The following is a 24852-nucleotide window of genomic DNA, read 5'->3' on the forward strand; positions in this document are numbered from 1 at the left end:
CTGTGGGGCCAGGAGTCTCCGTTTTTTACCTTATAGGGCGGTTTTCATGCCCGGGCTTGCTTAATCTATAGTTTCCTGGAAGGCAGGGGGAATAGCAGGCAGGGGTCAGGGCATGCCAGGGCATGTCTAGGCATGTCTAAAGCAGCAGCCAAGCATTTTACAGAAGCTAAAAGAGCAATTAGTGGGGGTCTGGAGGGATTGGGGGGTAGCGGGTGAATGAAGAGGGTCTCAGGGCCCTACAGCTGTTTTAGGAAATTGTTTTTAGGCTGGAGAGATAGTTCATAAGTTGAGTGTTTACTGCTCTTGTAGAGGACCCACATCAGGCAGTTCATAACTATCTGTAACTCCAGATACAGATCAGAGACCCTCTGGCCTCAGTGATACACATAAACTCAGGTACACAGACGTACCCTCAAATAAAAAATATAGCTAGGTGAGGTGGCACATACCTTTAATCCCAGAACTTGGAAGGCAGAGGCAAGTGGATCTCTGTGAGGTCAAGACCAGCTTTATCTACATAGCAAGTTCCAGGCCAGCTGGGGCTACTGGGAGACCCTGTCTCAAAAGGGTCCTAAGCACCCATGTTGGGCTGCTCATAACTGTCTATAATCCCAGCTGTATGGGATCAGACACCCTTTTGGTTTCTGTAAACTGTACTCACGTGCACCTACCTCCACACAGACTAATTTACATAAGTATAAAATAAAAAAATAGAGACTGGAGAGATGGCTTAGTGGTTAAGAGCACTGGCTGCTATTGCTGAGGACCTGAGTTCAGTTCCCAGAACCCATATGATGGCTAACAACCATTCATAACTCCATTTTCAGAGGATCTGACACCCTATTCTGGCCTTTGGGCTTTGCATAACAAGGATGCAGTTACATACATGTAGGTAAAACACTTATACACATAAAAATAAATCTTTTTTTTTTTTTTCTGGTCTTTTTGAGACAGGGTCTCCTTGTAGCCCCAGCTGTCCTGGAACTCATTATGTAGACAGGCTGGCCTTGAACTTACAGAGATCTGCCTGCCTCTGCCTCCCAAGTGCTGGGATTAAAGGTGGTGCCACCATGACCAGCTAAAAATAAATCTTTAAAAAATCCTTTTTAAATGTATTTCTTTTGAAAATGACTGCCTCTTTAATTTCAGTCTTTTACTTTTAGATTTTTATATAATGAATTTCTAAAAATTTATTTTGTGTGTGCATGTATGCACATGTGTGGAGGTCAAAGGACAATTTGTAGAAGTCAGTTCTCTTACTCTACCATATGGGTCCTGGAATTGAACTCACGTCTCTAGGCTGATGGCAAGTGCTTTTTACCTACCAAGCCATCTTGCTGGTCCTGGATATTTTTTTTCCCCTTCAGTGTCAGGAATCAAATGGAGGGCCTTGTACATAATTGGCAAGTACTCCTCCACTGAGCCACATTTCAAGACACCTACATTTTAGATATTTAAATTTTGCTTTTGAGCTTGGGTCTCATGTAGCCCAGGATAGTTTTGGACTCATTATGTAGCTGTGGTGGGTCCTGAATCCCTGATCCTCTGTCTCCAACTTCTGAATGCTGGGATTCTAGGTATGTACCAAGATGCCCAGCTCTCATGGGTTTTTGTTTTTTGAGACAGAGTCTGATTCTGAAGCCCAGGCTGCCCTTGAGGTGATGGCAGTCCCTTTGCCTCGGCCTTCCAGGATTATAGGTGGAGCCAACGTGCTTGGCTTAAATTTTTTTATTTTAAAATAATTTCAATTTGCAGAAAAGTTGCAAAAATAGTATAAAGGATTCTCATAAGCCTATCATCTACCTTCCCTAGCATTCTGCCCCATCTACTTCATCATTCTCTTTTGCTCTATGTGTGAGTGTGGTTATGCTTTTATGTGTCTATTGTTTTATTTACATTTTTATATTTGTGATTAAGTTTTTGTAAGTATTGGATAATCTTAAATTAGTATGTACTTTGATAGAGCAATTGCCTTGAGACTGAAAAAATACTGTTATCGATGACAGGCTTTTGAGTAGTCCTCGAGTGTATTATACACATGGCTCCACATAAAGCATAAGTCACAGTATTTTCTTCTTGATCTCCAGCAAGTCATAGTAGCACAGCCCTTGTTTCACATCTCTCAGACATTGCTGCTATAGAGAATGAAGCAGGCAAGCTGGCAGCAGAAAGAAAAGAGGTAGGTTTGTTGTTGTTGTTGTTTGTTTTCTGTCAAAGCTTTGGTGGCTCTAAAATATTTGTAACTTGAGATTTTAGGTCAGAATGAAATGGCAGCTTCAAGCCTGAACAAACTTGGCTAGGTCTTCCGCTCTTCCTGATTTCATATTATCAAATTGCATGATAGATCATTAAGTCAAGTCAAATTTGTGAATGCCAGAGCAGAAGGTCCACAGCTGCTACCCCGGTCCATTTTCTCACTCCATTTCCAGTCTTTCTCCCTGTAAGCAGTTGATGGTAGGAGAGGAAGCATTGTCTTTGAGGGTCCTAGATGCTGGATCCTCAAAGTGGTGTCCATTCATCTAGTAGCTCCACTTCCTTATTCCACAGCAGTTGGAGAGGCCTATTTTAAAAAAATTATTATTTTTATTTATTTTATGTATATGAGTATATTGCCTGCATGTATGTAAGTGCACCCGTGTGGTGATATGTCTGTGGAGGTCAGAAGAGGGTGTTGGATCCCCTGGAACTGGAGTTATAGACAGTTGTTAGCCACTATGTGGATGCTGGGGATTGAACGTGGGTCCTCTGCAAAAGCAGTCAGTGCTCTTAACAACTGAACCATCTCTCCAGCCCTGGAGAGGCCTATTTTTTAAAATTTTTTATTGAATTTTTGTGTATTTCATACAGAACATCTTAATAAATTAACTTTATACCCTCTTCCCCACTGGCCACCTGCCCATGGCTCTCCCACTGGATTTCATACATTCTTTCATTATCTAGAGTTCCTTCCTTTAAGGAGATCAGCTCTTCCTCACCTAGCAGTAATCAGCTGCCAATAATTCTTTGAGTAAGATTGGGGCTTGCTATCCATTTCCATAGTTCTGTACTGGGTTTTTGTCTGCTTGAGTTTGTATGGGTCTAATGCATGCTGACACCATTGCTGTAGGTTCATATGAGAAGTGTCCCAAGAGCCTGTAGGACTATTTCCATATGGTCCTGCACCTCCTCCTTGGCTCTTACAGTCTTTCTGCTCCCTCTTCCACAATGGTCCCTGAGCCTTGGGTAGATGGATTTTAATATAGGAGTCCTGTCCAAGGACCCACACTTTGTAGATGCTTATTCTCTACGTTTTGGCCATTTGTGACCTTTTGTGTTCCTGACTCTCTGTTGCATGAGGGAGCTTCATTGATGAGAATTGAAAGATGCATTAGTGTTTTCTTTATCCCTTGCTCTATGTTCTGTAAGCCTTTGGTGTAGAGGTTGCCTTGTAGATGTGCCACTTAGACTTGGGCAGTTCACAGACAATCTCTGTGTATGACCAGTTGTGGAACTCTGTAATAATCTGTCTGCTGAAAAAGAAGCTTCTTGGAGCTGGAGAGATGGCTCAGCGGTTAAGAAGACTGACTGTTCTTGCAGAAGACCCAGGTTCGTATCCCAGCACCCACATGGCAGCTAACAACTGTCCATAACTCCATTTCCAGGAGATCTGATCTGACAGCTTCTTCTGTCTTCTATGGGCATTGCATGACATGGGTGCACTTACCTAAATGCAGGTAATACATGCATATGCATAAAATAAAAGTAATAAATAGAATATTAAAAAAAAAGAAAAGCTTCTTTGCTGAGTGGTGACTGGGATACTTGTCTGTAAATTTAAGGATTCATATTTTGCACGTAGTAAGAAATTACATTTGTCTAGAGATGTGACAGCCTTGGGGTTTTCTCTAAGATCAATGACAGAGAGGCCTATTTTTATTCCAGGTAGTACTTGTGGAGAATTTGTTTCATCAGTGATTTGTGTATGTGGAGAACATTACTTATCTGGATTGGCTCTCTTGATTTTATGCATTAGCAGTTAAAATTATATATATGATTGGCCAGTCCCACTGCCTTGCCTAGGGAGCAGTTGGTACCCAAGGATTCTGTAGTAAATAAACACAAGGGTTACATGTTTCAAAAGAACCTCACCCAGGACTCCTCAGAAACAAAGCTTAACATTTTGATGCTACTCTGACTTAAAGAAGTTGTCCTAATTAAAGTAGAAAGTTAGGATGGGAACTGGAATATGTAGGATTATCAAACAGAGTCAAAGTATCAAATTGAAGTTGTCTAATCCAAACTGTTTCTAGTTCAGGAATCTCAGTCACCCTGATAAGCCTCTCATCTCCCTCTCAGTTCTGTCACTGCCTTGACATAGCAGTGGGTAATACTTCCTAACTTCCCTCTTAGGGGCTTCTGCCTTACTAAGCAGCTAATTTTAGGGTAACAATCAGGGATCAGGGATATATACTCAGGACCAACTCTAGAGCACTTTAGGATTAGATTGAACAATCTCCTAGGTTTTAAAGGCAGGCAGCTGCTCCTAGATCTTGCCTTTCATTCTTTAGCTCTCACCCAAGTCCCAAAGAATGAATTTTTAGTAATGAATAACTAATGTGTAAATGACATAGTTTGATCAGTGGGCAATAAGTTACAATTAAGAGCAGAAAGTTTTTGGTTGGGCCTTGTGGCTCAGGTCTTTGATCCCAGCGTTCTGGAGGTGGAAGCAGGAAGATTTCTCTTTCTAGGCCAGCCTGGGTTATAGACCCTGTGTAAAACAACAAATGTGTGCCACCACATGGGAGGGTAACTACAGTACTATTCTCTATATATGGAAAAACTAGATAAAAGGATTTTGGCAGTTTCAACATAAAGAAATGATAAAATATATGAGGCAATAAGCATGTTTCACCTGATTTATACATATTGAAACATTACATGGTATTCTACTAATATGTACAATTTTATGTTTTATGTATCAATTAAGAAATAAGCTTTCAAAAAGAGAAAGTAAATGACCTCAAAATTTTTACTTTCCCTTTTTTGTCCAGTCTGTATTAATACTTCATACTTCCCTTACCTGTTATAAAAATTTTGTATTTTAAAGATTTGGATATGTCATTATTTTATGTCCTGATGAAAGAAAAGGAGTAGAAGAAAAATAAAACCTGCCAATTAAATTGTGTCACACATCCCAATTTATGATACATTGGAATGTGGAAATAAAAGAGTGTTTTAAAATTATGAAGTACAACATATCTGCTGTTGCTAATAGCAATATTACCAGAGAAAGCCTGTATTTTATTACTTTCTTTTCTTCATTGGGTGTATTCTGTTCCTTCCATTGAGTGCTGAGGTTGTTTCAAGTGTAGGGCTTGTCTAGGTAGAAAACATAATTTAGCAGTTGGTTGTACCAGGCAGGAAAAACTAGGTTGATAAGGCCTTTGCTGTTTCTCTCAGGCTGTGACTGGAAATGCTGTTGTAGGCCAGTTGATGGGATAAAGTGACTGCCCGTGACTATACCTAAAGCCAGCTGGTTTTAATAACACTGAATTGAATTACCTCAATTGGGAAAGGTTGGTAGCTGCTGTCCTTATCCTGCAGATCTGTTTAAAGAAGAGTCTGGCAGAGAGCCGGAGACTTGTTCCTGGGAGAGGCAGGCAAGATGCTGCTGGAGAGGATTAGCATGAATTTCTTTTGAGACCACTTCCTTTCCAACGTGTTCTATGCCAGGAGTTTGGCTTCCAAGCATATATGAATTGGGAAGCAGAATGGTAAACTAGAAGTCCCAGGGCCTTGTGTGTTTTCTTTAACTGGCTTTTGTTGTATTTAAAGAAAAAAAAAGTCAATAAAACCTAACAGAAGATTTCATGCAGAAGCTCAGGTTTCTGACTTTATAATAGGTGAAGGCAATAATAACTCTGAGCCCACCTTATAACTAGGTAATAGTTGGCTGAAGCTGAGTAATGGGATACATAATCTTCCTCTTTGTCAGTATCTATTGCTTACCATGGCTACATACAGTTAACACACATTTCCTCCCTAGACTCTGGAAGGCCTTGTAGTACAACATAGAGATTTGAAGCATTTTGGAGTTCAGGCGGGCCATCACAGGAATCCTGGCATTGCTGCTTAATAGCTGTATGCCATTGGCCCATGTACTAAAATCTCTAGTCCCAAGTGTGCTCATGTATATAATAATATTTACTATCTCCAGGGTGTGGTGAGACTTGAATGAAGAAAAACATGTGAAATGCTTAGTATATTGCCTGACACCCAAAAATGCTTAATAAACTGTGTGTGTCGGGTATCATCAATTGAGTTTATGATGGGACTAGATGACACAAGCAAAGGTTTTTCCAGATGTTAAGAGAGTCTAAGTGTATACTTTCTCACAAAAGCCTGTAGGCAGGGCATAATGAGTAGGAAGGGGTGTGAACTATGTTGGTGTACAGGAAATGATTGCCAAGATAAATGTTGGCACTGTGTGGTGATCTCTGTATATGCCAACCCCTTCCCTCCTCTGTTGATCCTAGTCTCTTATTTATCTCCTGGACATTCTGTAAATAGAAATAAGATCAGGTTTCTGATGTACTTGCTCATTTCTCACTGAAGAGCAATATTCAATGTAATACAGTGGTCACATACTATAGTGCTATAGCTTTTCATTTATTAATATTTCTACATAGTTAGCTTGTTGGAAGGGCTAAGATCCCAGATAACAGGTGCTAGCTGGCTGCAAAGGGGGATGTTATTTATCTCTCCCCTATTTCCCTTATGATTGACCTCTGAGTTGGTAATTGACAGGGATTATTGCCATTTTTTTAATCTCTGCTAGGAGGCTGCTGGAGTCTTCCCTCATTTCCTTATCCCGTTATGATGGAGCAGGATCCAGAGAGCACCCAATTTACCCAGACCCAGCGAGGTAAGGCCAAAGTGAGAAGTGGCACTAGGTGGGGGGAGGGGCCCTTGGGGTTGCCAGATTGTTGGAAGCCCCGTCTGTGCCTCTCTGGTCCTCGTGCTCTTTTATTCTTCAGTTATAGTCTTAAGACAGGTGGTTCAGGTGATTGGGAATTGTTGCAGGTAAGTGAACAGCATCTCTGATGACACAGGATTATGACTGAGTTCTTGTCCTTTAAGACACATCTGACAGTGGTGCCTGTGGAGGCCATAGGCTGTGACAAGGTGTTTTTCCTGTTGTGCAACAGGCTGTTGACAGTCGGATGGACAGCCAAAAGGAGAACCAAAGTTTTAAACATTTTATTTGTAGAGAAAATATTTACAAATTAACAAACTAAACCTTTGTTTTGTTGTTCAACAGCTAATTTAGAGTATTAAAAGGATAAAAGTCAAACCAGTTTTTGGAGACCATCCAAAGGAGGAGATGAAGAAAGAGTAATTGAATGAAATGAAATATCGCTTTACTGAAGTGATTGCTTTATACTTTTTAGAAGGCATTTGAAAAGTTCTTGAAGACTTTTTTAAAATTAGAGAGAGAGAGAGAGAGAGAGAGAGAATGAATGTATGTATGATGTATACACATGGGTGTGGGCACATGCGGAGACCAGAGTAGGACTTTGAATGTCTTCCTGTATCATTCTCTACCTTAATTTTTTTGAGACAGGGTCTCTCACTGAACTAGAAGCTTGCCATTGCAGTTACATTGGCTGGCCAGTGAACTCCTGGGATCTGCCTGTCTCCACCTTGCAGTGCACATATTTCAATGGGCATGTGTGACTAGGCCAAGCTTTTACATGGGTGCTGGGGAGTTGAACTCAGGTCCTTTTAATTTTACAGCAAGCTCCCCTATCCACTGAACCATTTTCCTAGCCCTGAAATTTTTGAAAGTTTAAAAAGGAAAGAAAAAAATATTCCTATGTGCTAAAGTGGGCCATCCTTACTTCTCTGTGATCTGGTGATAATACTGATAAAAAGCCCAAGATTGGAACATTGAATTGCTGAATTGCATTTCTCTGTAGATAGTAGTCCCTGTGGTTGCCATAGCTGATGATTCTGTTAAGAGGTCTGAAAAGGGCTAACCTGAATATTATTTAAGTAATATCAGAACACATTGCAAGGCTTTGCCAAAGGAAAAGGATAATTTACAGTGGTGGGGTTGGCAAGTTAGTAATATAGTTTAGAGAAAACAAAATGAATTTTAGTCCAGATTAAGACTTTGTTGTCCACTTGAAAACACCTTTAGAGTAAGTTGATTCCAGAGATAATAAGTGATTTTGTTGTTGCCACAGTTTTGTTATGATACTGCATATTCTCCCAAGATACTAGTAAAAAAGTTTTTTCTATGAGCCTCTTACTTTGTTTTCTATATCCCAGAATTAGCAAATTCAAGGATCAAGGACAATAGGGATAATGACTTTAAAAATAGGTAGGCAGCCAGGCATGGTGGCACACGCCTTTAATCCCAGTGGAGGCAGAGGCAGACAGATCCCTGTGAGTTCAAGGCCAGCCTGGTCTACATAGTGAGTTCCAGGACAGCTGGGGATACAGGGAGACCCTGCTTCAAAAAAACCAAAAAAAAAAACCAAAGCTAAGACTTAAAAAAAAAAAAAAAAAAAAAAGGAAAGAAAGGAAGTTCATGTTAGGCTCTAATTATGTTAGAAAGGTATAAAGCCCCTTAATAAGAGAAGGAAAAATTCAAAATTTCAGGTATCTTAGAACACTAAACTGAGATAGCTTCTTGCTGTAAAAGTTTCTTTTAGGACCAACAATAGGAGCCTCATCCTCATAAATTTTAGACTGGCAAAATTCAATGATGATTCTTTTTGAGACAGGGCCTAATATTCAGCCTGGGCTGACCTCTAGTTCACTGTGTAGTGGAAGTGGGTCTTGCACTTGCAAGGCCCACTTCCACTTCGGATCCTCCTGCCTCTACCTTGGAATGCAGGGGTTACAGGTGTCCTCATTTCATGTAATCATTTATTCCTACCGTATGATTTCTTTATTACTTAAAGTGTCATGCTTTGTGGCATTGGCATTTTTATATTTTACCTTTACAAAATGGGTTTTTTTCGAGGAGAAAGTGTTTCTTCTTTGAATAAAACTTGAGGATTTAAAAAACACTTTAAATTCTCAGTTGGAACACTTTTAATGTTGTTTGGTGGTTTTCTAACTCTTCAGTAGGAGGATAATTGTTACCATCTCATTACCTGTGGTTTAATTTCTTTTTCCTATTGTATCCTGCACTGTATGTCTAGGTCAGGGCTTTATTAGACATTTCCCTAGCACACAGAAACCTAGCTTCTCTCTAGATACCTAAGAAGGCAAGGCTAGGATGTCAGGATTTCCTATTTATTTATTTATTTATTTATTTATTTATTTATTTCCAGCAGTACTGTAATTTTTCTATTACTTATGGTAGTCTGAAACCTAAGGAGTGGGTATACTTATGGCATCTTTTCCAGATCAGTTCTCTTGAAACATTTCTTTGGTTATATTCTTTTCCGGTCTGAGTAATTTTAATTTAATCCATGTTTGATATCTGCTGGAAGATTTCTGTGTATTAGGTAGTTGTAAGAACAAAGTAAAAGCCCTGACTTCTGTCTATTCAAATATTGGTATTCAGTGACTGATTGTAAAATGCTTAGCAACAGGCACCCAGATGGATAATGAAAATTCTGTGAGTTCAGACTTTTTGGAAATAGTTCTTGTTTTCTGATTATCTTGTTCTAAGCATCTGTGTGTCCCATGCCCACCAGCTATACAAAAGTAATTTGGATTCAGTATGCTCAGCACAGCACAGTATTCTAACTCACAGACTTTTGGGTTCCAAAGATTGTCAGCCAGCAATTTGAGAATTCCATTTGATGGCTGGCCAGAAGGCCACTACCTTTGATGCAGGTATTTCAGAGACAGCATCAGATCCTATTGCAGTGCAGGACTTACTTTGGTTTGGGACCCTATAATTACTGAGAATTGAGTGTGCTGGAAAGTCAGGCAACAGGATGTTTGCAAATACTCTTCTCCCCCCATGATGGGTCCTCACTAGGTTGCCCAGTCTGGCTTCAAACTTGCACGCCTCTCCCCCATAGTCCTTCTACTTCAGCCTCCTGAGAAGCTGGGATTATAGGAACACACAGCTGTGCCCAGCAATAATATTTTTTGTACCATTTGGTTACAGCTATTTTTAATCAGTTTTTTTCATATTCTCAATAAAAAGAAAGCAGAAGATGCATACTTTTTTTCTCTCTTTATTATAGAAGTATATAAAATATAAAAGACCCCAGGTTGTGACTCCTTTTGTTTTTTCCTTAAATATAGAAATATTTATGTTTGCATACTTACTAGTATATACATCTTTCCTCTACGTTAAAATTTAATTTCAGAAGCTCTTTCTTATGAGTAGATAGGGATAATTTTTGCATTTATTTAATGATCTCAGTGTTTGTCTGTGTGGATATTACTTATTTAGGCTGTTGCTGGTATTTGGTTTGGGTTGTTTTCCAAGTCTTCACTAATGATGAGAGTGTTGCAAATGAACTTTCTCATATATACAGTTATATTCTTATGTATTTCTGAAGGATAAAATTCCTAGTGGAGCTGCATCAATGTGTGTGCTCAAGTTAAAAGTATTGCAGTTGGCTTAGTAATCAATACTGTCATATGAAACACTTTTTCTGTTATTGTTGATTTCTCGTTATCAGTTTATAGTCTCAAATTATACAACAGCATTGTAAAAACGGAGGAAAAAGTTAAGAAAAAGGGAAAGAAATTGTGGAATTGTATGATGCACCAGAAGTCAGAGCTTCAAGACATTGAGGCCTTAGACTAGGCGTGGTGGTACACACATTTAATCCCAGCACTCAGGAGGCAGAAGCAGGTGGATCTCTGTGAGATCGAGACCGGATTGGTCTGCGTAGTGAGTTTCAGGTCAGCTGGGGCTACAGGGAGACCCAGTCTCAACAAAACAGAACAAAAAACAACAATAAAAAAGATATTGAGGCCTTGATTTAAAGATTGTGAGTCTAGACTGGTGATTTATTGGAATAATTCTAGCGAGGGAGATGTTGCCTCTATTGCTATAATTCTGAGTAGGAAAAGTCTTTTTTTTCTTTTACATTTTCTGTTCTCCCAAGTACGTAATTACTCTCAATCCCTATCCTGAATGTTTTTTCATGGACAAATATCTATGATTAATCTGTGAGGGAGGAAGATGCCGGTTTCAAAGAGATAATTATGAAAAGCTAGGTAAAAGATGGAACTGTGCACATTTGTGGAGGAAAGAAGTCCTGGTGAAGAGGATACCTGTGGTGCTTTTGTTGATCATCTGAGGGTTACATCTCCTGCTTAGCCCATTTTCCCATCTATAAAGTGACCATAGAGGATTACTGAGCTTCCTTTCACTTCTTACATTTTGCATATGGATGGTGAGAAAAGAAGAGCTATTTAAGGCCCGGTTCCTTAAGAACCTAAGAAAGAAGAAAGGCCCAGTGCTAATCCTCTTGGGAAGGGGTAGGTAGCTCTTGATCTGAAGATGACTGATTAAACTGCCTATTTGCTTTAGCTCAAAACAGAAGCATTGGTGACAGTCTGGTAAACATATTCTGTACAAACCTCCTGGTGCGTTAAATACCCTGTAGTTTTCATGTATCCGGAGTTTGCTTCAGCAGGGAGATGCCATGGGAGAGCTGGAGTTGCTGTCTTTCACAGTATTCCCCACATTAGTGCTAGTTTGTGTTTGTCCATCTCTGTCTCTCTCAGATTATCTCCTGCTGCATACTACGCCCAGAGGATGATCCAGTATCTCTCACGGAGAGACAGTATTCGCCAGCGCTCCATGCGCTACCAACAGAACCGTCTCCGTTCTTCCACCTCCTCCTCTTCCTCAGACAACCAGGGTCCATCAGTAGAGGGAACCGACTTGGAATTTGAGGACTTTGAGTAAGTACATACTCAATTTGCTTCCTTCCTCTTCTTCCTCATCTGTGAGTGCTTCCAAGTTGCCCACTGCCTTTGTAGCATGTTGAACATTCTTGCTCTCAGCCTCTAAGTTATTATTTATGACTAATAAGATGGGATGAGGGATGAAAAGCTCAAATGCCCATAGCACTCCCACCTTTGACAGTCACATTGCTTATTCACCAGGGCCTGTGGGAAGAGACAGCCCATTGGGCCCCAGGCAGAGTAGGAGAGGATGACTGCTGTTCTTCAGGCCACATTTCTATCTCTCTTGCATGTACAGAGGAAATCTTTCTCCTGGGCCATCTCCACGGCACCAAGGAAGCAGGAGGCTTGGTGTTTATTCTTTTATCCAGAGTAGAGGTGAAGATGGATTTTAGTTTTAAATACATAGATTTCCCTAAAGTAGATCTTCTATCTCAATATCCTGAAAAGACTGATTCCTTGAGGTCTATGTCTCTTGCCTCAACTTTCACAGTCTTCTGCTCCTGGCCCCACCGCTGATCCTTTCCTATTACCTTTCAGACTAATGTGGTTGGTTGCGGAGTGACTCCTTATTGCTGCTGCTACTGCCTCACCACCTCTTCTTCCTCTTCTTTCCCTTTTTCTTTTTTTTTTTTTTTTCCTTTTCTGTTGCTGCTGCTATTGTTGAATGGAGGTAGGGATGAGGCAAAGGAGAAGGATCAGCCCCAGGCTCCAGAATTCAGGCTTCCTAACCTTACTGCTGAGTCTTGCCTTCTACATGCTGCTCCTGACATTTCTAGCCTTTTGTTGTGTTCCCAGCCTGAAACTGAGTTTTCCTAGCTTGTATCAAATTAGATATTTGGCTCTTGTTTTGATTATTTTATTTTCCATGTTCTTTAACATGCAAAACAAGAACTTAGAGAAGGATGCTTAAGCATGTTCCCTGTCTTTTTTTGCTGGCATTATTGGACTATGACAGTCTCCTCTACTCTTTCTCTGGACATAGCCTTATCAGGTCTGGGATCTTAAGAGTTTTTGCCTGTCCCTCAACTATCTTCCTCTGGCTCAGCTGCATGGATAGTTCCCTACAAGCCATCTTGTAACAGAACCATATGATAGGTTTTTTTTCTTGCCAGAAAGGACTAAGATAAAGTGTAAAACCTTTGTATCAGTTTGCCTGATGCTTTTGTTAAACATATTAGGGAACATTTGCATCCTGGGGAGCAAAAGGAAGAACATAGATTTGTTTGGGAAAGATTTTAAATGTGCAACAAATGCAGGGATGGCATGAAGCGGATGTGTGGCAGATGGAGCAGGGATGTGGTGGTCCTGTGTCCTAACCACTGGAGAAGAGCCAAGCCCCTCTTTAACCCTCAGCCTGCGTTTTTCTCCATCTGTCCACCTGAGCAAGGTGGCTGCATACACCAACAGCAAAAGGAACAGTCTCCATTCCCTTAATGACATTTGTTGTCTTGGAGATGTTATAATTTTTCTAGCACCAGGGTCCATTCAGGGAAGCAGTTTAAACATACATATTAATGGACTTGGAATGTAACTCAGTGGTAGAGCACCTACTTAGCATATGTGAGGTCCTGTGCTGGATTTTCAGCAACACAGACAGACAGACACATACACAGAGAAGTGTCGGGGGGATAGAGAGAGAGGGAGAGAAAGAGAGGGAGAACTAAATACACTAAGACTTGCTGGAATTGTAGTACTGCTGAAAAGCCTGCGTGACTTTAGCTTAGTTATCCTGTGGCGCTCTGGGAGTCAGTATTCTGGATCGCCTAGCCATCTTTCCATGTGCACTTAGAAGGCTAAATTACCTCTTAGCAGTGGTATAATGTGAGGCTCATGCCTTTCAGCTGTACCCTGCCTCGTGACTTGTCCTTCACAATGGAGTTCTGGGTTAGTTTAAAATGTTCTGTTCTCATTTTACCTTCCCTTTCTCTTGCTGCCACCTCCTCGCTCTCTCCTTCCTTCCCCCTCGATTTTCCTCTGTCAGACTGCCTTCTCTCAGTGCTCCCCCAGCCCACCTGTGCTCTCATCACCCCCCGCCCCCCGCCGGGTTTCAGCGCGACCTCATTTTACATTGTCTTTTTTACCTTTCATGCACTGGCTTACCAGTGTTTTTTCCTTGGTGTCTTGTATTAACAATGGTCTGTTTTCTCTAATGCCCCTCCAAAAGTCCCTCCCCAGGTATTTGCCTTTTGGAGAGAGGAGGTTCTGATACAGACCATAATATTGTTTTAAATAGCTCCTGTGGATCACTTACCTCAACATTAGTAGTGAAAGAAGTTGGTAGCTGGTTGATACTGATTTGTTCTCTGTTCATTCTTTTTTTCATTTCCTTTTCTGTCTTCTTCCCATCCTGTAAACTGAGTACTAGTTATAGTTGCTTCTTTTAATCTCAGAGCTTTGAAGAGTAAAAGAGTGAGGAATTAGGGAATGTACCAGCCTATTTAAAATTTTCTGCCCTAATCACATTTCTTAGCTTTGGTAACTAGAAAAGATGCTAGAAACTTATGTAGTTATAATTTATAATTATAGGTATAGAGAAGCAGGTAAGGTATATAGAATATAGAATCCGCCTAACAGGACACCATTAAGAGAGATTGTTCTGGGCTGGAGAGATGGTTCAACAATTAAGAGTTATGACTGCTCTTACAGAGGACCTGGGTTCAGGTCCCAGCACCTACATGGTGGCTAACAACCTTCTTTAACTCCAGTTCCAGGGGATCTGATGCCCTCTTCTAGCCTCCATGGGTATTGCATGACATGGGGCACTTATGTACAAGCAGACAAAACACTCATACACATAAAAATAATTGCCAGGCGTGGTGGCGCATGCCTTTAATCCCAGCACTTTGGAGGCAGAGGCAGGCAGATCTCTGTGAGTTCAAGGCCAGCCTGGTCTACATAGTTCCAGGACAGCTGGGGCTACAGGGAGACCCTGTCTCAAAAAGACCAAAAAAATAAAAATAAGAATAAATAAATAAGTAATTAAAAAAAGAAACACTACTGTGTTGCATTTTCTTCCCTTCTTCATGCTCTTGCCTGTGAGGCCTCACATTGGCCTTTCCATTCTCCCTTGTGCTAAGTCATAAAACTTTTTGGAACTTTTTAAAAAGATTTTATTATTTTTATTTTATGTGTATGCATGTATTGCATCCATGTCGTGCAATGCCACGGAGGTCAGAAGAGGCTGTCAGATACCCTGGGACTGGAGTTATGGACAGTTATTAGCTGTTATGTGGGTGCTAGGATTCAAACCTGGGTCTTCAGCAAGACCAACCAGTATTCTTAACTGCTGAGCCAGCCCCAAGTCATAGATTATTTTACCATTCTTGTGTAATTCCCACCTAGATGCAAAAAAATCCCCAGAAAACCAAGTCTTTTCTACTTTGGTTCTCTTTCATCATCAATTGAATAAAAGCATTGGCTATTTTAGTAGTTTTATATGTATGCTTATTAATAACTTGTAAAATATTTATGGTATGCATGCCAAAGTATCCATTTTATTTATATATATATGTATCATATTGCTGAAGTATCCATACTTTATATATAAGTGTAGATACATTTACATATTTTATATATGTACTAGACTTAAAAATTTTATTTAATCCTTATGATGACCAAATGAGAAGGTTAAATAGATCAATCCCACCTGGTGTTTTCTGAGTAAGGATATTAATACTTAACCAAATCAGATATGTCTCAGATAGAGAACAAGAACAAGCATGTTTATTGCACTGCAGATCTAAAATCCTTTAACCGTGGTGTACAATCATATTTAAGCACTTTTACACTCTTGTTGTAATCTAAGGCCTTTCAGACTTATCTCTTGGGAGGATGGCCTTGGAAGTTGGTCAGGTTAAATTTTCTATTTTGTAGTCTGGATTGATGACCATCTTCCTAGGCAAACATCTTCTGCCATTTACCTCTGTCTGTGGTAAGAATTGAGATGGCAGGATCCCAGTGTTTATCAAAATGTATAAACAGGATATCTAGAAACCTGCTGTCAGCAGGTCTCCCCTGAAGCCCTCAGCAGCTGTCTTTGCATAAAGATGTTCATAAGCCCATAAGCCCATTGACATTGCTGTCTGCCTGTTTGAGAGCTCAGACCACTTGCTTGAATGTAGATGTCATATATAAGCATAGTGAAAACTCCCATTTTAATTTTTACTGTCCCTGTGGATTGAGGATGGGCAACTCTTAAAAAAAACTCAAGATGCCGGGCGTGGTGGTGCATGCCTGTAGTTCCAGCACTTGGGAGGCAGAGGCAGGTGGATCTCTGTGAGTTCAAGGCCAGCCTGGTCTACATAGTGAGTTCCAGGAGAGCTGGGGCTACAGGGAGACCCTGTCTTAAAAAGACCAAAAAACCCCCTCAAGTTAAGTGCTTTGTTCCAGTAGTTACAAAGGCATGCAAAGAAGGTGGTGTATATGTCTTTATGAAAATCCTGGCTAGTCTTTTTAAATTAATTATTTTTTTATTATTATTAGGTCATGTGTATATTAGTGAGCACGCCACAGTGCATGTGTGGAGAACAGGACAACTTTCAGGAGTCAGTTTCTTCCTTCTACCATGGGAGCTAGGGATCTAACTCAGATTGTCAGGCTTGTGTGGCAAGCACTTTTGTGCACTGAGCTATCTCACTGACCCTTGATTCTAGCTAATCAATACTTTTCTTCATTCTATCTGTTATTTTAGTTATGATCCTAGAATCTTTCCCAGCTTACATCCCTGCCCATCCTACCTCTTTCTGTAGCTGCTTTTACTTCTGAGGCAAAGGATAGATATTCTGAGTAAATCCTTGCTAATGACAACCAGAACTGAAGATGCTTCAGATTAGATCAGCACACATAGTAGCCGCTGGATAATTATATTCAGTTTCTTAAAAATTGTTGCTAGCACAGAAGAGAATATACCCTTTATTTGTAGTTTTGACACTGGGCTGTACTTGGGATTTCTGCCTGAGAAAATGTCTCTGAAAATCTTAGCCCTTCACTTTTTTTTTTTTTTTTTTTTTTTGGGTCTTTTTGAGACAGGGTCTCCCTATAGCCCCAGCTGTCCTGGAACTCACTATGTAAACCAGGCTGGCCTTGAACTCAGAGATCCACCTGCCTCTGCCTCCCGCCTGCTGGAATTAAAGGCATGCGCCACCATGCCCAGCAGCCCTTCACTTTTAAGATAGAGTCTTTTTAGCTTAGTTACATTCCCTCCCTCCTTCCCTTCTTCTCTCCTTCCCTCCTTCCTTCCCTCTCTCCAATAATGAGACTTGAATCTAATGCCTCATACATGCTAGGCAGGCCCTCTATCACTGAACTACAGCCCAGCCCTAGTTAACATTTATTATTTTCTTCAGTATTCTAATTTATCTGATCATGTTTGGGTCCCTTTTACTAGGAAGTCCATATTGTCATCAAATACACATATATTTGTAGGTGTGAGTATGATCTTTTCTAAGCACCAGAAATAAGCATTGGTCTATCCATTTGATGTGATATAGTACATTGTAGTAGTACCATATATACATGTACAGAGGAGATGTTTCCTTTGTTGTTGTTTTGAGACAGAATCTCACTGTGTAGCCCAGGCTGGCCTCTAAACTCTTGATTTTCCTGATGAGCCTCCTGAAAGTTCTTGATTACAAGTGTGTGCCACCATGCCCAACTACTATTGTGCTTTTGAGACAGGGTTTTGATATGTTTCACAGGGTGGTCTCAAACCATGGGTTTAAAAAATGTTCTCAGCTGGGCGTGGTGACACAAGCCTATAATCCCAGCACTTGGGAGGCAGAGCAGGTGGATCTTTGTGAGTTCAAGGCCAGCCTGGTCTACATAGTGAGTTCCAGGCCAGCTGGGGCTACAGGGAGACCTTGTCTCAAAAAGACCAAAAAAAGAAAAAAAAGTTCTCATCCCAGCCTCTGAAATAGCTAGGACAAGTGTGTGCACCGCCTCACCTGACTGGGCTTCTCTTTTTTGGTCCCTTTGCTAGACGTCATCTGGCATGGATGTCCTTAACAGATTTTCTTGTTTCTGATACAGCTGAGGAGAGTTCTAAAGGTTCAACTCTGACATTTGATTGGGCATGGCAGAGGAGAAGTTACTGGCCTTTAGTTCACAATTTAATATTCTTCCTCTGCCCCTTTGATATAACTGAAATTCAGTTTCACCTATGGCAAAGTATGTTAAAAACAAGCTAAATAAGACTTCTCATTTCAGATGATAATCCTGAGTGCTTTGTGAGACTCCTACATTTACTTCAAGTACTTTTGGCTAGAAATTCCAGCAGAGAAGCCTTTCTTTTCTTTCTTTTTTTTTTTGAGACAGGGTCTCCCTGTAACTCCACTGGCCTAGAATTCACTTTGTAGGCCAGGGTGGCCTTGAACTCACAGAGATCCACCTGCTCCTGCCTCCTGAGCACTGGGATTACAGGTGTGCGCCGCCATGCCTGGCTTTCTTTCCTTCTTAAGAAAGGGACGAACAGCTTTTGCCATCTGAAATCTTCAGAGAGATACCTACTTCATTTTAAAGTGGAGTTGTCTTTGTTTCTTCCTTTCACTTACAAACTTTAGACTCTAGAAATGTAAGAGAAACTAGTACTGTAAAGTTACTGTTCTCTTTGCAAGCTGCTAGGCAAGTGCTCTGCTGCTACACTACATTCCTAGCCAAGTATAAGTCTTAAAAATCAGTTCTTTCTGTAGTTACTCTTAGGAAAAAGAGTAACAAGTAGATGCACAGTCATGGAGACGTGTAATAGCAAAGAATGTTTTGGCAGTTGTCTTTTCTTGATAGGTACTATTAGTCTGTAAAGTTTACATCTGTGAATTTTGAGTTAGAGAAGTACAGACTTCAGAGTCTTGTGTACCTTGCAAAGATGGTGAATTTTATCAAGTAAAAAACATTGAAGTTATATAATAATATGGTCAAATTTTAAATAAGAATCTGAAGAGATGGATTGTAATAAGTTACCATTAGAGGGTTAGGAGAGCTTTGCAGGAAGGAAGGAAGAATTTAGAGAAATGTGAGATTCCATGGATTTGAGCTGGATGTTGAAGATTGCATAGGACTGTTTTGTTTTTGTTTTTAATTTTTATTTGTTGTTATTATTTCCTTTTTGGAAATAGGGTCTCCCTGTAGCCCCAGCTGGCCTGAAACTCACTATGTAGACCAGGCTGGTCTCACAGAGATCTTCCTGCCTCTGCCTCTGGAGTACTGGTATTAAAGGCATGTGCCTCCCTGCCCTGCTTGTTTTTGGTATTTTTTTCTTTTTTATCTTGTGTGTGTGTGTGTGTGTGTGTGTGTGTGTGTCTGTCTGTCTGTCTCTGTGTCTGTGTCTCTGTGTCTGTGTATATTAGTTGTTGGAAGAGTCACATGCTGCAGTGCCTGTTTGAAGATCAGAGAGAGGACAACCTTGCTTTCCCTTTATTTGAGAAAGGGTCTATTTTGTTCATTCCTGTGTATGCCAGCCTAGGTGGCTCTTGATGTCTTAGGATTCTCCTGTGTCTGCCTCCCATCTTCCTGAAGGGATATGCTGGGATTACAGATATGTCACTACTGTATCTGGCTTTTACATGAATTCTAGGGATCTGAACTCAGGTTATCAGGCTTACACATTGCACAGCAAATACTTTATCTACCAAGCCATCTCCCCTTCATAGGACTTTGAAAAATGAATCTCCAAGAAGGATGGGTTTAGGGAAAGAGATTCTCGATAAAGGGAATGACAGGCAAACACACAGATTTATAGTTTACTCAGTGAGTCTGAATAGATCTCTACCTAGAGCCATGGAGTGTTGGTGACATGAGAAAGATCAGAAAACCCTGAACTACATATAGAAGGCTTGCAATATCTAGCTCTAAGTTTGGATTTTATGTTTATCAAAGGCAGCCATTATTGAGTATGTGCCTTAGACAGCTAACTTTGACAGCCCTGGGGAAGAGGACCTAATGTGGCAAGTATACTGATGCAGGACAACCAGTTCAATAATAATGGGCATAGTGTAAATGAGGCTATTTGAGCATTGAATTTCAACTGTGAGTATAAAAGTCCTTAATTCTTTCTTCATAGATACTTTTTTTTTTTCTTGAACTCACAGAGAGCTGTCTGTCTCTGTCTCCTGAGTGCTGAGATTAAAGACATGTATCACCATGCCTGGCTACATGTCAAATTTTTGTTGTTCATTAGTTTTTGAAACTGGTTCTTGATTTGTTACTGAGTCTGGACTTGAACTCCTAGACCCAGATGATCACCTGCATCATGAGTAGGAGTAGTACAAGTATATGTGACTACAGCAAGTCTCCTCAGTGTTTTCCAATAGTAAGGCCTATTATAGATGTTCCTGAGAGCACAGCCACCTCATTTTTTTACTTCTCCAAATCAAAGACTTCCCAAGTTCTTGATTACTATTATCAGACAATTTTGAAATAAGTTTTCATAAGTTAACAAGTGACTCCTAGAGCAGCATCCTTTGGAATTAGGCTCTCTTGTCAATGGCTGCTAGCTCTGTTGTCTAGGTTCTAGTCTTAGGTGAGCCTCCATTTTCTCATCTGATCATGAACTGTAGGGGGCTGGAAATGCCTGGGTGGGAAATTTGGACTTCGTGTGTATTGAAGGCATCCATTATTAAGTATGTACTTTAGGTAGCTAACTCTGCCAGCCTTGGGCAAGGGGACCTAATATAGCAAGTGTACTGATGCAGGAGAACTAGTTGGGAGAAAAATTCCCTTTCCCACCCTAGGCTTCAATGTCTGATCAGTTATAAATGGAATTAAACAGCATCTGAAGCTTCTTTTACCCTAAGGTTCTTGGATATCAGGTGGTATTCACTGCTTTAGAAGACTTTCCTTCATACTTAGCAAAGATAGAATAATGAACATTCTCAGTAAAGTGAGGAGACCTCCTAAAGAGTAGTAGTACTCTACTGATACTTGTCAAGCCTCGACATATTTATAGAATGCATATTCACCTGAATACTACTACCTCTTTACCAAGGCCTTTGACTTTTTGCTTAGAAATGTATGACTTTGCTTGGCAGCTTTAGAAATAGTACTCTTCCTGAGCAAATAAACTACATACGAATATTTATGTGAGACAGTAGAAAAGAAGAAATGAAGGAAAAGAAAGTAGAATATATCTAAATTGTGCCCGGGCTGGAAATGGGAAAATACAGAAGGAAAGAATTAAATAGCCAGGAGGTATGGGGAGGAAGATATAACCACTTAGATTTATATGTTTATTTTTTATCAAAAAATGTACAATATGAATATGGATTTGCATAATGCAGGCAGATGAAATTAGACAGCTGGGGCTACAGGGAGACCCTGTCTCAAAAAGACAAAAAGAAAAAAAAAAAGGTAGAATAAGGGAGGAAAGGAATTTGCAAATGGTAATAATCTCATATTACTATTCCTTGGAAAATAATTAAGGCTCTACAGTTCCAGGAGAGCTACATTGTTAGGTCTCCTATAAAGAATGTCAGCTGGGACAAAATCCAAACCCTTATATAAGTATAGTACTTGGGAATAAAATCTGGGTCTCAGTTTATAAGAGTAGTAAGAAAAGGATTTGACTAAGATCAATGGGCCAACTCAGAGTCAGGAACACAAGTGAGGCTTTCTGTTGTCCAGAGATGAGTAGAAACAGAAGTGCAGGGAAATGTGTTTTTTAGACAGTATTTTTTAAAATTTATTTTTATTTTATGTGTATGAATGTTTTGCATGCTTGTATGCAAATGCAACATATGCACCAGTGCCTTCAAAAGTCAAAGGAGGGCATCAGATCCCCTGGACTTGAAGTTACAGACAGTTGTATCCACCATATGTATGCTGGGAACCAAACCTGGGTCTTCTGCAAGACAACCAATGTTATTAACCTCTGAATCATCTCTTCAGCCCCTGAACAAGTATTTTTTCAGCTTGAGCAAAGTCAACTGTGTACTGTCAGAGAATGGCCTTTTGAGCTTTTTGACGCAAGAGAGTTAGTTATTCCTAAAGGTTCATGTAGGAGCCATTTGTGACTAAGGAGCAATGACAACCTGACTGGTCAGGATTCAAGACAGTCTGTAGGTGCAAAGTTTTTCATTCCTTTAAATTATAGCCTCTTGGGCTGGAGAGATGGCTCAGCAGTTAAGAGCACTGACTGCTCTTGCAGAGGACCTGGGTTTGATTCCCAGCACCCACATGGCAGCTACCAACTGTCCTTAACTCCATTTCCAGGGGAAACCAAGGCCCTCTTCTAACCTCTGTGGCATTGCATGACACGGGTGCACTCACATACATGCAGGCAATACAGTCATGCACATAAAATAAAAATAATAAATAAAAATTAAAAAAAAATTATAACCTATTGCCGGGCGTGGTAGCACATGTCTTTAATCCCAGCACTCAGGAGGCAGAGGCAGGTGGATCTCTGTGAGTTCAAGGCCAGTCTGGTGTACATAGTGAGTTCCAGGCCAGCTGGGGCTACGGGGAGACCCTATCTCAAAAAGACACCCCCCCAAAAAATATATATATATCCTCTCTTAGAGGCAATTAATTGTGGACCTTTAGCAGAAGAATTGCTGTTGTGTTTCTTTCTTATTCTGGAATGTGTCTTCTTTTATTCAGCACGTGTCTTTGAAGCTTGTTTTTTTCTTATAAAATTATTTACAAGAAAAATTTAGTTTTTTCCCCACTTCTCCCAAATACCCCTCTGAGAGTTAATCAGAGATACAGAGTTTAGCAACTGGGAAAGCCATTAATAACCCAGCCAGCTTCTGTCCTGCTGTCTTAAAGGCAGCTTCTGGCTGTTAAAATTGATGAGGATTTCTTCCGTGTTCCCCTAAAAAGTGTTCTTCCTCAGTGGAGGAGCAGTACCAGCATATTTTTGCATACTCTTTTTCTCACAATTTTTTAAAATCTTCATTTGTTTGTAAAAGGTTTCTGGTATGTTATGTTAGAGCCCAGTATTTAGCACCTGCCACCCTTTCTAAAGTCAACTATGAGTCTGCTCATCTGGCAGACACCTTCTAATCCATTTATATTCAGTTTCCCTCTTACTTACTTCACTGCCTTCTGGCTCATGCAGAAGGCTTTCTGTCGACCTTAGATTAGCAGTGAAGTGAATGGCAGGCTCTTAGTTTTCTGAACATGGAATTATTTTAAGTGGTTCTAATTCTTTTGGTCTCTTCTTGGAACTCTTGTCACTATCCCTTTCCCCCTAATCTCTCATAAGCTGAAATTTGTTTTCCTGTCTATACTCATCTCTGGATCCCCTTTCTTTCTGGATAATAAAATCAATCTTTTCACCTCTACTTAGAGGTCTTTGGCGCTGTGTCTTTGGTCTGTGATCTTTGTGTGCTGTTAAAATCCCCCTTTTCCCTTTTGTTATCAATTTTGGCCTTTGGCTAGGCATTCTCTGGTCATTGTTACCTTAACTTATTCTTGTTTTCATGGTTAGTAAATATTGGAGCTGTTTGTCTCTTAATGCTATTTTTCTCCTAGAGGATTTTGTTTCTTTCAGACAGCATCTCATTTGTGTGTTTCCCACATTTCATATTTTCCCAATTATTCTGCTTTGTATCTTGTTGTTTCTCTGTTGATAGAGCCCTAACACTTGCAGTTCAAAGGCTTTTCTGCATGTTATTGAGATGTTACTCAGCTGCTTATTTTGCTCATCCTTAGCCAAGATGACAAGCTGAGGACTGGCACAGACACCTCCACTCATTTGTATGTTGTTTTTTATGGTGTCATCTAGCTGAGAGTTTGTCATCTATCTGAGCCAGCAGTGGTTGCTGTCTGTCTTTGTCTCTCTATTTTTGGTGATAGAATATCACTATGTAGCCCAGGCTAGCCTCAAACTTTTCAGTCCTACCGCTTTAGCCTGCTGAGTACTGGGATCATTAGTGTATGCCACCACACCTGACTTGATCTTGTTCTTGTCCTCTATATATCATGTTCCAATAATCTCTAAATACCTTAAAGCTATTAACTATAATCATATTTCAACCTTCTCTCCTTTTCTCTAATTGTTTTTTATTGTAATGACATTCAGATAACATAAAATTATTTTAGTTCCTTTTGCTCTTTTTTTAAAAAAAATTTTTAATAACTACATGATTAGAAGAAGCATTTCATTACAGCTTTAACATATTCAGTAACACACCCCAGAGCAAAAGGATATCTCTTTCACAAGTGGCTGTAAGTTTCTACGTTCACAGCTGAATTAATAGTTATACAATATTGAACTCAGTATAAGCCCTGTAAGACATAAAATTGAATGAGTTTTTAACCTTTAAAAGTCATCTCCATCTCATTTTAGAATATATTGTTCCTTGCAGAAAGACTCATTGTTTTTGCTACTAACACTGAGATGTTGGCACATACATCTCTAATCTGTATGTATCTGATTATTACTAGTCGTAATTGGGTTGCACTTGGATCCTTGGCGCCTGTGTATGTCTATAAAGTCATCGGGTAGATTTCAGTGGTAATGTTTATCACCTCTGCTAATTAACATGATGTAAATTTCCATGCTTCCTCCTCAAATATAATAATTTAAAAAAAATTTTTTTTGTGTGTGTGTGTTTGTGTGTATATCATATAGAACATCCCAAACCATCTTATTCTACTATACACCCACTTCCCTGATGGCACCCTCCCATAGCCTCCCCCGCCCAGAGCCCTTATACTCTGATATCCCTGATACTGTCTGCTGTGTTGTCAGCACCCCCAGACATTCCCCATTACTTGTCCATCTGGTGAATCTAGTCAGTCTATCTAGAGGTCGTTGTTTTAGGAAGGTCAGCTGTTCCTCATCTAGCAGCAATCAGTTGTCAATATTCCTTTAGGTAAGATTGGGGTCTGCTGTTCATTTTCTAGGCTGGGTTACTATCTGGGAGTCCCTTTGGCCACCTTGGCCAACAACTCAAAAGAAGGTGTCTCCTATCTGGCATTGTTGCTTGTTATGTAGCCTTTAGCTATGCATATGGACTCTTAAGAAATTAT

The 24852-nt window shown here is 40.1% G+C and overlaps 1 protein-coding gene across 8 annotated transcripts in view; it reads left to right on the forward strand.

Moving 5' to 3' along the window:
- The window catches only part of Ambra1 (autophagy and beclin 1 regulator 1), a 196998-nt gene that overhangs the window by 39155 nt on the left and 132991 nt on the right, over positions 1-24852 (forward strand). For 3 of the 8 annotated variants that reach the window (XM_008851566.1, XM_008851570.1, XM_017802811.2), the window contains 2 exons: positions 6818-6904; positions 11698-11877. The exons of 2 other annotated variants lie outside the window; for them this stretch is intronic. In XM_008851566.1, coding sequence (XP_008849788.1) covers positions 6818-6904; positions 11698-11877 — 267 coding nt within the window. The remainder of the gene's footprint in view (positions 1-6817; positions 6905-11697; positions 11878-24852) is intronic. 3 more of the 8 variants (XM_008851567.3, XM_008851571.3, XM_017802809.2) reach the window with 2 other exon arrangements.

Source organism: Nannospalax galili, unplaced genomic scaffold (genome assembly GCF_000622305.1).
Source record: "Nannospalax galili isolate Female #2095 unplaced genomic scaffold, S.galili_v1.0 scaffold2046, whole genome shotgun sequence".
Lineage (NCBI taxonomy): Eukaryota > Metazoa > Chordata > Mammalia > Rodentia > Spalacidae > Nannospalax > Nannospalax galili.